This window comes from Berghia stephanieae, chromosome 7 (assembly GCF_034508935.2).
Source record: "Berghia stephanieae isolate SIO BIC M18660-M18661 chromosome 7, UCSD_Bste_1.3, whole genome shotgun sequence".
NCBI lineage: Eukaryota > Metazoa > Mollusca > Gastropoda > Nudibranchia > Aeolidiidae > Berghia > Berghia stephanieae.
The window spans coordinates 51704237-51723478 of record NC_088366.1 but is presented as its reverse complement, the minus strand read 5'-3'; the positions used below and the strand labels follow the sequence as shown (position 1 = coordinate 51723478).

Sequence of the window (19242 nt, the reverse complement as noted above, 5' to 3'; positions counted from 1 at the left end):
TCTCTCTCTCTCTCTCTCTCTCTCTCTCTCTCTCTCTCTCTGGAAGCCGTATCTAAGCAACGGATGCGGGATTATTGTTTATAATCTATATCAGTGACTCCGGCGAAAAATAGACACGTTTTATCCCTTGAAAAAAAACAACTAAATTTGATGATCTTTACGTAATATAAAATTTGTTATACGAATGAAAGGTTATATTATCATTTTTGTCATAAATTTTGCCGCTTTATTCACTCCGTAGCCTTCTGTTATGGTGTTTACAAACAAAATTGGGCCAAAGGTGAACCACGCTTACGATGCACATGTCACATGGACACCGGACAGATTTAAATGTCAAGTAGGTAACCCGAGGGCGATAAATTGATGAGGTAACCCCTTTACTTTCTATCTTTACATCTCATATTCAGATAACATCTCGTTAAATTTCGAGGTTCGAAGCTCATATTAATGCTTGTTGGCCAGTCACCCCTTATCAATTTTTACTGTCATCATTATCAATGTGTACAGTAACTTACCTGCGCCTGCACTTACAAAAGTAAAAGTTAGTTACACGTTGATTATCTATCGGGCAGTGGCAGTGCGGAGTGTGGCCGCTAGATGCGAACACGTTGCACGCTATTCTTTGTCTTGACTTGATTGCTTTTTGGTTTGTAGATTTTACGAGTATTTATTGATTTAGATTTCGTATACATCAATCTGTGATAATTCAACGATTCAACGTTACGATGGATTAAAAAATATATTTTGGCATTTCTCTTGGCTTGATGATGATGTGTGCAGTTTTTAGTCAGTACTGACTCACACTGACCGACCTACTCTTTAACTTTTACTTTTAAACAGTGGATTCTTGCACATAGTCATAGGCCATTCATTAAGAACACTCATGGTCATCATAACCATAACCATAATATTAGCCTGATATCAGTATAAATAGGGAAGACAGTGAAAAATAGAGGTACAGCTTTATCGTGAAAGTCATTGATAGTCTTCGTCTTAGTCTTAAAAATGTAGCCACATTCTCATTCAATCTTTTAATGATTGTGATTGATTGATTTACTCAACGTATACTATATTTTAAAAATTAATAATTTCAATTTTAACAAACAAAAATTAAATCTTAAATACTACTAAATTTTTTACTTTTACTTCTCATTTATCTGTGCGGGTGAGGAGATATATGCAGAGTTTGAGTTGAGTTTGGTATTACATTGCGACCCAAGGCCAAGGGAGGACCTGTATTTTAATTTTAGCTGTTTATTCCAGCACATTTTCCCCCCTAGGAAAACCGCCATTTGCTCACTTGTAGAACTAAAATGATTCTTCATGTTAATATCAGACATTTGTTTAATGGATTATTCCATCATGGAATGTCTAGTACAAGCAACTTAAAATGCAACATTGAAATTGAAAGGCGTAAATTTTTTTCTCTTCTCATTTATCGTTGCACGCCCTAACCATTTTCACTAAAAGAGCAGAAACTGAGTCCTTTCGCTGCTATTTTGGGAACAATGGTAAAATATGATGTGTCAAAGTAAACTTAAACCCCGTAAAGCGTTGAACATAATAAAGTTATAGAGCTATGAGTACATTGCCATAAAAAATAGTGATTCCTCTGACTCTGACCATCAGGAGATTTATTATCTAGTTTTCATTTTAACTTATTTTGATAGGCATTATAATAATGCATTAATGTTGGAAAAGTAGTCTTCACAGAGCTGGGTTTTCTCCCAGTCTCAGTAGCCTAAGTTAGCAGTAACAATTGCTTGCTACCACTTGGATCTCAGGTTACTCTATTGCAAAGTACTTTCTGTCAGATCTAACAAACTCAGCTATCCAATTATTGCTATGTGGACAGGAGCTTAGAAAAAATCCATACTACATCCAGGATTAATAATGGTGCATTTAATTGTGAGGCATGTGCTATATCATTGAGCTGTCACCTCACCTCACTGTATTCTCCTGAGGGTAACAATAATAGAGGAGACTCGAGTGCAGCTTCGTCCGCCGGTCTTTGCTAACTAGTCTTGTCCTCTGCTTTCCTTATCAGGGTTGGGCTATCTAAACATTTTTCCAATCCTTGGTGTTGTCCAGCCAGCATTTTGGTTGTCTCCTTTTCCTGCTTCCTTGTAAGGGTCCTTGCATAATTATTTTTGGTAGACTAGAACGGCAGATCAAATGGCAAAACCATGGCAATTTCCTTTTTTTTTGATAATCACAAACAATTGTTCTTGGGAACCTGCCTTGTGTTCAATTTGAGCGTGTACATACTCGGTGATCTTACAGTCTTTCCATGAAATTTCAAGGTCTCTTCAAGCACATGCTTTCCAATGTCTGGATTCTTTAAGTAGTTTATGCCATCAAGGTCTAGCTTTCTCATTCATATAGCAGGATATCCTCACATACCACTAGACCACAAAGGTGCATCAGTTATGTCACTTAATTATTGCAGGCGGTCTAAGTCTAATGATCAGCCTCAAACAGCAACTTTTACTAGATAAAATGAAATAGAGACATCCTTTCCTTTTGTTTTAGGAGAGATTGCCTTTCACATTTTAACTACCCTTCACAAAATGGCTATAGGGCCAACTTTTACATTTGATTCAGTTTTAAACTTCCTGTACAACAGTAAGAGTGGGCTGTAACTCAACACAGTAGGAATAGGTTGTAACTCAACCAGCCGTACTTGTCATTCTTGTCAAACTCTGACCTTGAAGTTGAATTTTTTTTGGTATAAAAACTACTTTACACAATCACTCCACTTTGAAATCAGTTGTGAATGAGCACCTGGCAGCAAGTGATGACAGATATTGTAAGAATGTCAGTGCAAAAAAAAAAAATAGGAATAATATAAATAAAAGTAAACTTGTATTGGAGGAAATTACTTACTTATCTTCTTGGTTCTTGGTGGAACATAAGGTGCCAACAATGCTTTCATCTCTGTTCGTCATTTAGGTTGAATCTGGCTCGCCCGAAATATGTTGTCTTTTTTAGTTCTTCTTGGTGTTTCTGTAGCGTGGTGTTTTTTACATGTTGGGTTGCTGGCCCAATGCACAACCCTCCCAAATTTCTCATCCTGGCCTTGGGAACAGGCAATGACGGGTTATTGGAGGAAAATGGAAATATACGGAAAATACACGGAGAATTCTCCCGAGGAAATGACTGATGTGAGAAGGATGAGTCCCACTCTTGGCATCTTATTTTTCTTTCATCGCGGAAGAAACTCAAGAACTATTAAATTACTCAATTTTGGGTTATATACTGGCACTGATTTTTATTTATTTCAGTCAGTCGCTTCGTGGAATAGACCTTAAAGGTTAATTTGCACAATGGAATGAATACATGTGTACAGGGATTTTCTTTCTTTTCTTATTTTTACTTCATAAGATTTTCTTTTCTTTTCTTATTAGAAAAAATCATTTTAAACAAAAGCACGTTATAATGATTAAAGTCTTGTTATGAAAAAAAATAAAACTTAACTGCTCTACAGTTAAAGTTATGTTTGTAATTAAGTGTGGGGGTCCTGATAGTTCAGTTGGTAGAGCACTTGCTTCACAATCAAAGGGACTGAGATCAATCCCAGGTGCCATCGAGATTTTTTTTCTAACCCCCCTGTCCACCCAGCAGTGATTGGGTAGCTGGGTCTGTTAGATCTGGTGGAAAGTATTTTGCAATAGACTAGCATCCTATCCAAGTGGTAGCAAGCAATAACTATTTTCCGTTTCACTCTATGGAACTGTGATAAACTCTGGCTCCATGGGCCTAATGGCTCTTAAGGAATACTTTTGTAATCAAGTTTTACCTCAGCTCAATTTTTCAACACATGACCTCACCTCAGCATGTGTAGAATAGACACGTGTGGTTGGATTGGAAAATGTTAAATGTGGTGTCAAATTTTGTCCTTTATCACCTGCTTATGCAACAGATTTGCCGTAAAGTCACCTTATCTCGGATAATGCATCGGTCATCTATCTGTTATTTACACTGATAGTGATAATGATTCTATGCTGATGAATTTTTGAGTTTGGTATTGCAATATCACAGGCCAACATCCGATTTAACCTGAAGCTGATTTTGCTATTTTTAGCGATTTGATTATGAATATAAAGATCCATTGTTCTATTTTCTTATACTTGCTTATTTGTTTTAGACTATATATTGTTTACAATATGATAACAAGTTTACTGTAGACTTCGCATATATGTAGGAGCTGTTATTATTGTAATTTTCATCTGCTAAATATTTTCAATACGATTGAACTTTTGACCTATATTTGTGTCATGAGGGATATAAAGTTTTCATTGTGATTACAGTGTTGATTGACTTCATGGCATGTATGTCTCTGTAGCAGTAGTAGGCATGTAAACTCTTTGATACGGACTCGATTTGATCCGTAGATTTTGAAGGAAAATACAAATTAGCTATTTGTGTAAAAAAACAAACAAACAAAAAGCAGACTGGAAAGGACTTGAAGAACTTGCTCCTCTTAAAGGCTCCATACACGCACGGTTTTGATAGGCGTCCGAACCACGATCAGGCAAACCGGGTGAAAACGCAATGTGTGTGGCCAAATACCTGGCCGATAAACCTAGGTACGGTCGATCGCCCGCACAGCCCGCTTTGCTTAATATTTTTCGAGGCGATCGGCGATCGGGGGCGTGGCAGTATAAAAAATTGGACAATTTTTTTCGGATTTTCGCTGTTTTGACGTCAGATTCGTGATCAGCGTCGAATTTACAATAGGTTTGATACCAAGAACTATGTTTTTACTTCAAAAATTGATGAAATTAGAAATAAATTTTAATTAATATTGAGGCTATGTGGCCGACAGAAAAGTGCCCCTCCCTGTTTTGTGATGGATCAAGTGGTATGACTCTCGCTTTCGGATCGGAAGGTTCAGGTTTCGAGACCCGCTCTGAGTGGCGCAGAGTTGAGTCCTTGGAAAAGGCTCTTTACTCACATTCTCTCACCGTACTCAGGTGTAAAATGAGAACATGGCCGTTCGTTGTCTTTGTTGGGAAAAAATGTCACATCGCCTGACAGGCGTCATGTCTCGTCTTTCAAGTCTAATATTGCTGTTGCCTTGGGACCCCTTGTAAAGCGCTTTGAGCACGTGGATATTGCGCCAAATAAATGCTGTGTTATTATTTTTTTTTTAATAATATTTTTATAAATGTTGCGCCAGGAAGAGGTAGATGGCAAAAGTTTCGTTCTTGTTCATCGTAAAACTTATAAAGGATTTCATACAAAATAAAAAATAGTTTTCATAATTTTCAATGTAATGATATAATAATATGCCAGTTCTTTTTTTTTTTTTTTCCTCCTCACCCGTTGACGCGACATGACGGTCAACCTTGACACAGACATTTGGGATTGGCAGATGCGAATGCGAGTAGTCCCGAGGAGTACCCGTTTAACCTGCCACGGGAACACTGTCGATTTGTTTTATAGATAATAATAATAATAATAATAATAATAATAATAATAATAATAATAATAATAATAATAATAATAATAATAATAATAATAATAATAATAATAATGATAATAATAATAATAATAATAATAATAATAATGACGATAAATAAAAAATCTTTATTGTCCACAAAATGGAAAAATTTCCGTGGTCTACGTTGCTTTTAAACTTAAATCGGATTGCAAATGTATTGATGTTATGCGTATTGGAAAAATACTCAAGACATCTCCATCGGGGTATAACATATTAACACACAAAACTACAAACGCGAACGTTCATTGTCTGATTGATATAACTTAGTGATAAGTTAATTATAAAATGCTGTCTAAAAGCAATAACAACGGGTTGACTAACGTCAAATTCATTCCTTCTATTGATGCTCTGTGTTAAATTAAAATACTCACAAAGTCCGCCAGCCATAAATATCACTCCAGCCCAAAGATCTACATGGAACCTTGAACGTTATAGTCTGATATATTTTAATGAGAACTAATCATAAAAATGGGTGTCAAAAAACAATAACAATGAGATGAGTGACGTCAATTTGGTTCCTTCTATAAATATCCAAGAACTTTACTCACTCCATCCGCTCTCTCCTCCTTCAATACATATGAATCTATTCTCTCATCACTTTTTTGTGCGGCTATGCATGTGATCTTGTGAAATGACACTCGCCTTTGGATCGGACGGTACTGGATTCGAGTCCCGCTCTGAGTGGCGCATAATTGAGTCCTTGGAAAAGGCTCTTTACTCGCATTCTCTCACCTTGTTCACTGTTAAAATGAGTACCTCGCTGTTTACAGCGTCGTCTCTGTCGGGAAACAATTGCAATATCGCTTAACAGTCATGTCTCGTCTAACATGTTTTTATGTTGGCCAAAGACCCTTATAAAGTGATTTGAGCACCTTTATTGAATATAGCGGTATATATAGCGCAAGTAAATTTTTCTCTCTTTCTCTTTCTCTCTCTCCCTCTCTCTCTCTCTCTCTCTCTCTCTCTCTTCTATCTCTCTCTCTCTCTCTCTCTCTCTCTCTCTCTCTCTCTCGACATGTTAGATTATTATAGCTATTGCTACATATGATGCGAATATCTTGGACGGTTATTGATGCTATGAGTTTAGGTAAAATTCTCGCAACATCCACCAGTCGGAAATAACGTACCGTCATACAAAACTACGAGTAACCTTGAACGTTAAAAGTCTGATTGATATAATTTAGTGAGAACTAATTACCAAAATGACTGCCTTAATACAATAACAAAGAGTGGAATGATGTCAATTTCGTTCCTTCAACAGTCTAATTGATATAATTTAGTGAGAAGTAATCACTATTGTGGCAAGACGAAAGATAGAATAACAGACAGTAACTGGGATCGGTTCTGTCGGCCACATAGCCTCACTATTAATTAAAATTTATTTCTAATTTCACCAATTTTTGGAGTAAACACACAGTTCTTAGTATTAAACCTATTGTAAATTTGACGCTGATCACGAATCCGACGTGAAAACAGCGAAAATCCGAAAAAAATTGTCCACTTTTTTATACTGCCACGCCCCCGATCGCCGATCGCCTAAAAAAAATATCTCCCCGTATGTGGGCAAAAATCATCTGCGATAAACGCAGGGATGGGGTCAAAGCGATAGGTCATCCGTCCCGCTACCAGCGGATGTCGGCGTCTATGGGGGGCTTTACACACACCCTAACCCCCCCCCCCCCCACAACTGCCTCCCAGCCTCTAATCGATATTATTTCGAGGTAGAGCAGATTCCACAAATTGAATTATTTAAATTGAAATCAGTTAGAATTACATTTAAACTTGCGTAGAATAAATATCAATTCAATACTGACTTTGTCAAAGATGGAATGTTTCAGCCTGAACGGTGTGAATTATCCACAGGGAGATGGAATGCTTACACACTATAACTATACACACTAATGAAATGCCACAGTCACAGACATTGTGGAAACCAACAGAGAGGAAGACGACTTCATAATCCTGTATATAAGGAGTTACTTCGTGATATGTATTTGTTTTCATCTTTTGTTTCCCTGTCATATATATCTTAAACATGAATTAATCTGTCTTTCCCTTTTCAATTTACAGACATGTTTGCTAAATCTTCATTTATTGAGATGCCACAGACATGGAATCTGAATGTTACTCGAAGTTGACTCAATTCTGAGTATTTGTTTTCGAGGGCGGAGAGATTTGTTGAAAATGGCAGCCATTGTTAATGTTTAGGCTGAAATAGTTTGATAATCTTCGCTAGAAGGTTTCTAAATCTGTTGTGTGTTCACACGTGATTCGGGAAGAGCGTTTCGGTCTTTGATGGTCCAGGGTGCAAACGAATACTTGAAAACGTTTGAATTTGCAGATTGGTGTTTTAGTGTTTTTTTCAAACGAAAAAAAAAAAAGAAAAAGGAGACCTCAAAATCAAAAACCATTTATTTAGATGAATTTCTTCTTGATATTTGTTTGTACTCATTGTGTTCTGTTTTTCCCCTTTTAATTCACAGATCTGTTTGCTAAATCTTCATAGCCCGACTGATAGACTGTAGCTGTAATCAAACATGAAGCTGTTTGGATTTATGATTTTGGTTTTGTCGGCTGGCTTTGTAGCAGCAAAACTTGACCTTTCAAGAGGAAGGAATGGAGGCACGAGCTGTATGGGTAAGTGTTTGATGTGATGGTTACATGCCATTTTGTTTATCAATTTGGCCTTTTGCGGCGATGTGGTCTAGTGGTATGACACTCACCTTCGGATCAGAAGGTCCCAAGTGGCGTATAGTTGGGTCCTTTGAAGAGACTCTTTCACTGTACTCAGGTTTAACATGAGTACCTGGCTGTTAACAGTGGTGTCTCTGTCCGGGAAAAAATTGTATTATTGCCTAACAGGCATCATGTCTCGTCCTACATGTTAAGTAATGCTGTTGGCTAAGGGATCTCTTTGAGAACTTTTAGTGCTATTAAAAAGGTCAAGTTTTTAAAAAATTTGATCTGCTCAATACCCTTAGTGACATTCTTCAAAATAGTTTAATATTAGTAAATAGGAGAGACTCAGCTGGTTTTTATTAAATAGATCGGTTTCGTTTATTTGTAGTATTTATTTATTTTTATTTTGAATAAAATTTTAAACTATCAAAGGGATATTTTTCTCTCTTAGAAAAGCTTTCTGGATCTGTGCATTGAAATTATATTTTTAATTTCAATTTATTCCAGTATGCTCTGCCTTGCTTGTTTTGGTGGAACAGCTAGTCGAGTTCAAGAATAGCACAGTTGTTAAAACTGTGGAAGGACTGTGTGATATCCTTCCTGAAGAGGCTCATTTTCCTTGTAAAGAAGCACTAGAGTATTTGGGGCCTTCTTTAATTAAACTGTAAGTATTGATGTTAATGGTCAATGCCTATCATAGGATTGATGAGTGATGTTTTTTTTACCTACCGCATTAACAGTAGTATTGATTGAGCCTACTCTAGACCTGCCAACCAGTACGATTTCGCATATTTTTGTACGATTTTTGGACCCAAATACGCGGATACAATTCCAAAGTACGATTTTTTAAAAATGTGAATGTTGTTGATACATTTGATGCAATGATACACACGTGTTGTACACCAACTGTTTTGGTTTTGGTGTTAGTTTTTAAATACATTTTTGTATAGTGCACACTTTTTTTTTCCATAATATGTTCGGACAAAATACGTTTTTTTTTGCTAAAAAATACACTTTTTAGGGTCATAGAATACACTTTTTATTCTGGGAAGGTTGGCAGGTCTGCTACTCTAGTGTGTCAAATGGAAGCGGGGTTTTGCACTTTGGCAAGACTTCAGTGGAAGCGGGGTTTTGCACTTTGGCAAGACTTCAATGGAAGCGGGGTTTTGCACTTTGGCAAGACTTCAGTGGAAGCGGGGTTTTGCACTTTGGCAAGACTTCAGTGGAAGCGGGTTTTGCACTTTGGCAAGACTTCAATGGAAGCGGGGTTTTGCACTTTGGCAAGACTTCAGTGGAAGCGGGGTTTTGCACTTTGGCAAGACTTCAGTGGAAGCAGGGTTTTGCACATTGGCCAATCATTAGAAAGGGGTGCGGGTGCACATTTTGGGCATTTTCTAATGTAGGGGAGATGGGATGTGATATATATGTATATATAATATGGTTATCTTTCAATTAGATATATTGTTAGTAAAATAACAGCAAATTATTTTCGTTGGCTTATTTCGTGAACTGAAATTTGCTATAGAGAAAGAGATGGGGGAGGGGGTGCAAAAATTCTGGAAAAAAAAAGATATTCGGCCCCATCTATTTGATACAGTACAGTATATTTATATATATTGACATGTTAAAAAATGTTGTGATATAATTTCTGTAAAAAATTATAATTATTAGTTTTTTTTTCAAATTGTCTTTGAGCAAGTTCATCAACTGTCAATTCGCTAAATATTGTGATTATTGGCCAGAAAAGGTTTATATTACAATGAATTTGAACTTGATAACATTATACATTGCCAAATGACATTGCTCGCATTAAAATTAAAATGATATTCCTTGACATCTTTCTAGAATCGCCCACAAAAACGGCCCAGATGTTGTCTGTCATGCCCTCAATTTCTGTCACACAGATCCAGGTGCCTCTGTCTGCAGAACAATTACTCCTCCTTTGGAAACATCAAAGGTAATGAGACAATTAAACTGGGTGGGGATCCTTACCTCCCGTAGTGGGCAGGGAGGTACATGCTGTGTCTTCTATTCCCTCCATACCCTTTTTCCAATTGTTTCCTGTCATTGTCTTGGAATGAGATTACTCAGTTTTGCCCTGACCCTGACCAGAGTTCCTTGGCTGGGAGGGAAACAGTCGAATTTATAGTTACAGTTTTGGGAGATTATATTTCTTTCATGTAAAATCATCTCTCTGTTATGCATTGTATTATGTTTTGTTTGCATATTATATTATATGATTTCTAAACATTTGAGTGTATTCCTCTTAGTGGAGACCTGTGCTTGTGTCTGGATGAGACTTTTAGGTGATCTCAAACTAAGTACTTCGATAGTGTACTTTTGGAATCTACTTCTGTTTCCTATTTGAACCAATTCCCCTTTGTCTTACCTTTTCTTTAGTGCTTTAATTGTAATTCTAGAACTTTTTACTAGCCCATTTTCTTCCTTTTTACTGGCGCTGATATGACCTTAATGTGTTGCAAGCGCCGTAAAACCCTTAAAAACATAAACAGACAATTAAACATGCAGTAGAGTGTGCTATAAGATTATATATCAATACAGTCTGGAATGGTTTCGTTGTCTTTGATATTGTCCTGATATTGGTTAAAGAGTTAGAAAAAAATAATAATGAAAATAACAGCTTAAAAATAAGAATTAAGTACAAAACTTGGGATGTTTCGGGCTCAAAACCCTCATTCATCCAATAACAAAGACATAAAATTTATCACTTTAAAACCAGATATTAGTTGGTGTATTCAATATTTAAAAATTGTAATTTATGTGTGGGTGTTTTTGAGTGGTCAGAAATTTGTGTTTTTTCCATACCCCCCCCCCCCCCCCCCCCCCCCCCCCCCCCTCGCCAAACCGTTACAAAGATGTCAGCATTTCAACCCTATTGATTTGAAAAACCTTTCTATTTTCAGTTACCCTTTGAACTCAAAGTTGCTAAAGCCAAGGCTCTCATTGCACCGCACTTGAAAAAAGTGAGTTTTAGTTTTACCGTTTTTATAACTAAGATTCAGTGTATTTAAGTGAGAGGCATAGATGTATAAGTAGATTTTTATAAAGTAATTGTATATCAATTATTTAATGTTGTATGCATGGGTGGGTGTGTATACTTGTGACACGCATGTGTTAGTAAATAGTGTATATTCATCTTCTTCTTCTTCTTCTTCTTCTTCTTCTTCTTCTTCTTCTTCTTCTTCTTCTTCTTCTTCTTCTTCTTCTTCTTCTTCTTCTTCTTCTTCTTCTTCTTCTTCTTCTTCTTCTTCTTCCTCTCTTTCTTCTTCTTCCTCTTCTTCTTTGTGACATAGTAGTAAAAGCTTCTTTTATATTTACTATAAATAACCTTTTTATTTTTTTAGTGCTGGGAATCAAGTTAAACGGTAGTGACAACATTATCAATGAAATACAAAACGATATGTACAGTTTAAAGAGATGTAATTCAGTGATTAAATAATTTTGTTAAGAATAAGATAACCTCCCTTGTGCTCTTTTCCTCTTATTAAGAAGGAGTAAAGATTTATTTTTCGACTACAATATTTATCAAGAAAATTGTTTTTTAATTTATTTATGACTTAAAACCATTATTATTATTATTATTATTATTATTATTATTATTATTATTATTATTATTATTATTATTATTATTATTATTATTATTATTATTATTATTATTATTATTATTATCATTATTTTCATTATTTTCATTATTTATTTATTTATTATTATTTTTTTAAAGCATCATTATTTACCGCCCTAGACAGATTCAAAATAATAATAATAATAGAGAAATAATCAATTCCCAATATTATAATTATTTATGATTAAATTTAAATACGCAGGTTATTAAAAGGTCATTCGGCCTAACTAACCCATTGCATAGCAGCATGATATGATGTGACAAAGCTTAGTCACTATTATTGGAGAGTTCGAATTGTTCGGTTCATAGCTCATTTGTCTCTCATTGAAATCATACTTAGCAGGTTGTTATATTTCATTTTTTCCTCCAAAAATGTAAGAAAAGGAAATAATATTTTGTTTGCGGACTGCAGCAGGGTTGAGTAACTTGGATTTTGTTGGATATGGTAAAAAGTACTTTGTGATAGTCTGGAATCTATCTAGAGGGTAGCAAGAAATTACCACAATAGAAACTGGGATAATAACTCCAGCTTTTAACGGGTCTTAAATTTATTATTTATTCTTGCAAATGTTCGATATATTTACAGAATTTAGTATATTATAAACCCTCAGTATATTTTCCAATCATTGGTGAACAGTAATAAGTTAGTACATAAAGTCTCTTTACTGGAGTTCAGCACTCAGAAAGAGGTTGGTCAATGTGTTTGTGTAAACGTTCAGTAAATGTTTGAATTGGCAACCCTGATTATTATTTTTCAAAAATTTTAATGTACACATCTGCTTCTACGTCAAATTGTGTTTAACTTTTGTCCACCTCTAGTTCCCTAAAGGCATAAAGATCTGTGATATTCCTGGCATCAGCATGATTTGTAACTGGGTTAATAGGTAGGTATTTTCATATGAGATTTGAAAAAAAGCACTCATTGTTGCTTCAAAGTTAGTTTCTTAATTTGAATTATCAACAGTAGACCTGCCAACTCTCCAGATTTTATTGGGAAATTTCTGATGTTTATCTTCATTCACAATTTCAATGATCTCCTTCAGTTTTCCCAATTTTTTTCTTGTTTTTATAATGCTCCAAAAATACCATCATCAACATTTAAATTCCAGAATTTCCCAAGAGTCGAGGCAAATCCAACATTAAAGTGAATTAACCCTCTCCTTACCAACCATAGGAAAATCGTCACATTCGTTAATATGAAACCAACAATTTTACCATTCTGATTTCTTTTGTACGCCGCAAAATTTCAAGAATTTAAAAATTTTATTATAGCTTAGCTATAAAAACTTGACACTGGGTTGTACAGCTTATTTTACTGAACAATATTATGTATAGAATGTACTTGTTTCAGTCAGAAGATTATATTTTTGTGTTTGGTGGGTGTGAAATTTTGGGGAAAAACTCTGAAAATGGCTGGTAAGGAGAGAGTTAAGACAGCTATTGACACAGGTACATGATTGGAATACACAGTGCAACTTCATTTCATTGATAATTATTAACTACAGCTTGGTAGTGTCATTTAACAAAAAGATATGAATTTACTTTATTTTATAAACGAGAGCTGAATTTTATTGGAGCAAATTTGTTACTGCCTGGACTGTATTTTATTTTCAGGTCAACTTCAGATCGCACACCTTTGATAGATTTTGACGAAGACGGGTTCAGTCCTTCTATGGTGAGTTAACCAAGGTTTCTGGGTGGGGTTCCTTACCTCCCACAGTAGGCAGGGAGGTACTTCCTGTGTCTTTTATCCCCCTCTGTTTTCCAGCATGCTTTCTGTCTTTGTCTTGGAATGAGATTACTTGGTTTTGTCCAGGCCCTGGCTGAGAGGGAGACGGTCAAATGTTAAGTTCGAGTTTTGGGAGATGATTTTTTTTTCCTTGTAAATCATCTCTCTGTTATGCACAGTGTTGTTTTGTTTACGTATTATATATTATGATTTGTAAACATTTGAGTGTATTCCTCTTAGTTGGGACTTCTGCTTGTGTCTGGATGAGACTTTTAGGTGATCTCAAACTAAGTACTTTGATAGTGTGCTCTTGGAATCTACGTCTGTTTCCTTTTTGAACAAATTTCCCATTTGTCTTATCTTTTCTTGGTTGCTTTAATTGTAATTCTAGAACTTTTTTCTATCACATTTTCTTCCTATTCACTGGCGCTGATATGACCTTAATGTGTTGCAGGTGCCGTAAAACCCTCAAAAAACAAACAAACAACCAAGGTTTGCCAGAAACTTTTGGCAGTACCGGTATTTTGTAATTGAATTTGGGATTGGGGAATGATCTTCTATCTTAAGAACATTTATGTGTTGAGAAAGGGTTTATTGTATTTTCAGGACTATTAGCCACACCACTCAGATAAAAAAAATAAAATCAATTTTATCTTACAATATGCCACAATTGGCTGATGTGGACATTGTAAAATACTAGAATTAAAAATGTGTGATTTCTGTCATTGTTTATATGTTCAACATCAAAACAACTCATGAAACCTACACCTACACCTACACATTTGACTGACAGGGACAAAGAAAAAATACTTGTGTTAGCCGCACTGAATTATGAGCTGAAGGATTGAGATTAGGGAGGAAAATTCATGGCATTTAGTTTGGAAAATACCTTATTTTTTAATACAAATTTATCTTAGGCATCTAAACTTTGCTATTCATTGATATTTCATTTTGATTGAACTCATTGAAAGGATTGTTACACCACAGTGTTGAAAGACGAGCTTTTAGTTCTCTATCTGCGCCGCGGTCAAGAGGTCATTCACTCCATGAAATTCGCGACCATGCAACGGTTATCTCCCGTGATACTTAACAGATTTGTTACTGAAACAGTGATGCCAAAATTCTGGTTTCATCATGAATTTCTTGAGTGTCCTCCATGACTAAATGAAATTTTAAAAATCATAATAAATTCAATTTTGTTGACGCACAGATGGAATTTTAGCAACTTATAGTTCAATTATAATAGATTCTAATTGTGGAAGACTAAAAGTTGTTCTATGTTTCTGTTTGAAGAATTGAATTTTTTATTGGAAAAAGTAATGCATTTTAAATCACAGAAAAACAGTCTATTTAGGATTGAAATATCACGATCGTTATATACAGCACTGGCAGCACTGGCATAAAATACATATGAATGGAAAGAGGATATTCTTGATAAATATTACAGAATAAAGAAATTTGTGTGTTAGCTCATTGTGAAGCGATAACAAAGAGATGAAAGTGAACATAAATCGACTGGTATCACCCGATATCACCGTAACTGAACTCACTAGGGGATTCCCCGTAATTTGGCAGCCGTGACCCCGGATCAACCTCGGGTCATCACTTGAACTAAGTTACCGCTCAGGCGATATTTTTGTTACTGTGACAAAACAGGATGTCATTTGTGACATTTGATGGAGTGTATACACATACCTGCCAACCTTGCCGCTTTTGACGGAATCATTCTTATTTTCACTCTTCCTTTCCACTATTTTGCCGTTGTCTCTAAAATTCCGATTTTCAAAAATGATGATAATGGTAAGTAGAAAAAAAATGGAGGAAGAGGTCATATTTTTTTATGCTTGCCGAAAGGGAGCTAAGTAGGAAAATGAATAGCATTCCTCCCCTTCACCATTCCATTACCTAACACAATAATTGATATGCAATTTTCCAGCTGTGTCAGAACACTGTCTTTGTGTGTTTGGTGGCAAAGCTTGTGGTCATTTTGATTGGGAATTATCCATTTGGTGACAAATTCCTATTTTTTTGGATCTCAAATTCCTATTTTCTGACTTTCAGACTCCACTTTTGGCATGTGAAGGGTTGGCAAGTCTGGTATACATTAAACTAATATTATTTTAAAATCGTAAACAAAATATATTGGGGTTTCATATTTTTCAGACATACCGTGGTTCAGCTTGGAGAGGAAAAGATTGCTCTGATGTCATCAATAGTGTCCATCCAGGGGCCATGTATGTATAAATATTTGTGCGGCTATGTGGCTATTATGATGACTGTAAAATTATATACTCAGGAGGAGGAGAACACCAAAGGGGAGTTGGAATTATACTAGATAATAAAACGGCGCGAGCAGTCAAAGGATTCTGGCCCATATCAGACAGAGTAATGGCAATCAAACTACAAGCAAAACCTTTTGATTTTGATATTTTACAAATATACGCCCCAACCACCAGTCACGATGATGAAGAAGTGAAAATTTCTATGAACAAATAGATAAAGCAATGCATCAGTTTAAGTCTTCAGACATAAAACTCATCATGGGCGATTTTAATGCCAAGGTGGGCCGAGAAAGAATAGAAGATATTGTGGGCCCACATGGTCTGGGAGACAAAAATGACAGAGGTGACCGTCTTATTCAATGGTGCCGTCAACATGATCTGACAATCACAAATACTTGGTCAACAAACCACAATAGAAGGAAGTGGACATGGAAAAGTCCTGGAGATGGAGTGAGAAACCACATAGATTACATACTCATCAGCAAACGTTTCCGAAACTCAGTTTTTTATGCCAAATCTATGCCGGGGGCTGACTGTAGCAGCGATCATATACCTGTGCTATGCCCCATACGAGTTAAATTGAAAATCTGCAAAAGAGCAAAGGCTAAACCTAAATACCAACTAGACATTCTCCGGGAAGAACAGAAGATACAAGAAAAATTTGAACTATCAGTAAGAAACAAGTTTGAAGTGCTTGGAGAACTAACAGATATAGAAGTGAAATATGAGCAGTTTAAAGACAGTGTTGCTGCATCATTAGAAGAAAATGTTCCAACCACACTTAAGTTGCAGAAGAAGAAATGGATTACTCCAGAGATATTAGAACTAATGAATGAGAGAAGAAAGGCCAAAAATCAGGAAGAAAAATACAAGACTGAACAGGCAGATAAAAATAAAATGCAACGAAGCTAAAGAAGACTGGATAAATGAACAATGTCACCATATAATATCCTGCAAAGAAAAAAATGGCAAATTCTTCCATCAGAAAAAAAATCAAAGAAGTGACAAACAAAACTAAATCAGGTGCTAAAAGTGGATGCATCAAAGACAAGCGTGGAAACACCATCATGGACAAAGACTGCATTCTAAACAGATGGTCAGAATATATTGAAGAACTTTTTTTTGATAATCGAGGAGAAATGCCTATGATAAAAGAACTGGAAGGGCCTTCTATAATGAATGATGAAGTTAGGAACGTCATGAAAAGCATGAAAAATGGAAAAGCTGCAGGACCTGATGCCATAACAATTGAAGCCTTGACTGGCCTGGGTGAATGGGGGATTGAATTCATCACAAACCTTCTAAATCAAGTGTATGACACAGGAAAAATGCCAGCTGATCCATTTTTATAGCATTACCAAAAAAGCCAGGGGCAGTTGATTGTGAACAACACAGAACTATTAGCCTAATGAGCCACCTCACAAAAATTCTTTTGAAGATAATTTTACTAAGAATAAGAAATAAAATACGACCTGAAATTGGGGAGATGCAATTTGGTTTTGTTGAGGACAAGGGTACCAGAAATGGAATATTCACATTATCAATGCTGATGGAAAGATGTATTGAAGTAAATAAAGATCTGTATATGTGTTTTATCGACTATTCAAAAGCCTTTGATAAAGTACAACACGAAAAACTATTCAAAATTCTATCATCCTTGGACATTGATGGTAAAGATTTAAGAATATTACGGAATTTGTACTGGGAACAAGAAGCAGCAATGCCTGTTGACAACGAGCTAAGCAGTTTTACACCTATTAGAAGAGGAGTTAGGCAGGGGTGTGTTTTGTCTCCAGATTTATTCAACCTCTATAGTGAAATGATATTAAGAGATATCGAACATAAAAAGGGGGTGTGTATTGGAGGAAAGAATGTAACAAATCTGAGGTATGCAGATGATACGGTTCTACTGGCAGAATCTGAACATGAACTACAAGAATTACTGGATGTTGTAGTCAGGAGTAGTGAAAATATGGGACTGGAACTGAATATATCTAAAACAGAATGTATGACGGTATCTAAAAATAATAACCCACCAGCCTGTGTAATAACAAGCAGAGGACAAACAATACAACAAGTTGAATGTTTCAAATATTTAGGCTTCAATGTAACATCCAATGGAAAATCAGATTGTGAAATAAAGAAAAGAATAGGTATGGCGAAGAATGCATTCAACCAGCTGCATACAATTATGAAAAACAGGAATATTAGCATGAAAACAAAAATCAAAGTCCTGGATTGCTATGTACTGTCTGTGCTGCTATATGGTTGTGAGAGCTGGACCATAAACAAGACCATGGTTAAAAGACTGGAGGCAGCGGAAATGTGGTTTTACAGAAGAATGATGAGGGTGTCATGGGTGGAAAGGAAAAGAAATGAAGAAATTTTAGAAATGGCAAACAGAAAAAGATCACTGTTAACAAAAATCATCAAACGCCAAATGGAATTTTTAGGACACATTATCCGCCACCCTGGTTTGGAAGTACTCGCCTTGACTGGAAAGATGAATGGAAAAAGAATAAGAGGAAGACAAAGAATAACTTATTTGAAAGGGATAAGAACTTGGACAGATGAAGCTGAGAAAGGTGGCGCTGCTTTAATAGAATTGGCAAGAGATAGATCAGCTTGGCGGAAGATGACCTCCGACGTCTGCTTCAGATATGGAACTACATGATGATGATGATGATGTGGTCTAGTGGTATGACACTCGCTTTTGGATCGGAAGGTCCTGGGTTTGAGCCTCGTTCAGTGCATAATTGAGTCTCTGAAGAAGGCTCTTTACTCACATTCTCTCACCGTACTCAGGTGTAAAATGAGTACCTGGCCACTAACAACGTTGTCTGTGTCCGAAAATTTTTTTTAATATCGCCTAGCAGGCATCATGTCCCGTCCTTCATGTTAAATGTTGCTGTTGGCCAGGGAACCTTGTAAAACGCTTTGAGCACGTTTGGTCGATATTGCGCTCTATAAAAACTCAATTTTTAAAATATTTTAAAATTTTTTTATTTTTCAGATCTTTATGTTTAAAACAGTATCTGTCTTCAAAAATAGTTTTAAAAAAATCTTGCTAGAGGTTATATTAGAATCTATGTCGATGTTAAAAAAAAAAAATAGCCATAAGCTGTTTCAAAAACTTAATTGAAAATTTATAGTTACCAGAAATGTGTAAAATTTACCAGAAATGTGAGACTTGAAAGTAAAAGTTACCAGAAATGTGAGACTTGAAAGTAAAAGTTACCAGAAATGTGCGATTTTAGATTAAAAGTTACCATTAAATAAATAACGTCAAGTTCTTTATTTTTGGCCGTAAAATGCATTTTTAATCAGCCTGACAGAATTCAAGTTAATTTATTATTTCTAACTTCAGTTTTATCTTATTTGATTTAGACAATTTTTTTTTAAG

The 19242-nt window shown here is 35.6% G+C and overlaps 1 protein-coding gene across 1 annotated transcript in view; it reads left to right on the top strand.

Moving 5' to 3' along the window:
* The first annotated feature begins 564 nt into the window (after positions 1-564).
* The window catches only part of LOC144977449 (acyloxyacyl hydrolase-like), a 39521-nt gene continuing 20843 nt past the window's right edge, over positions 565-19242 (top strand). Inside the window, exons 1-8 of the mRNA XM_078922685.1 lie at positions 565-646; positions 7990-8143; positions 8693-8849; positions 10031-10142; positions 11110-11169; positions 12648-12712; positions 13443-13503; positions 15721-15791. Of these exons, the coding sequence (XP_078778811.1) occupies positions 8044-8143; positions 8693-8849; positions 10031-10142; positions 11110-11169; positions 12648-12712; positions 13443-13503; positions 15721-15791 (626 nt within the window). The 5' untranslated portion in view covers positions 565-646; positions 7990-8043. The remainder of the gene's footprint in view (positions 647-7989; positions 8144-8692; positions 8850-10030; positions 10143-11109; positions 11170-12647; positions 12713-13442; positions 13504-15720; positions 15792-19242) is intronic.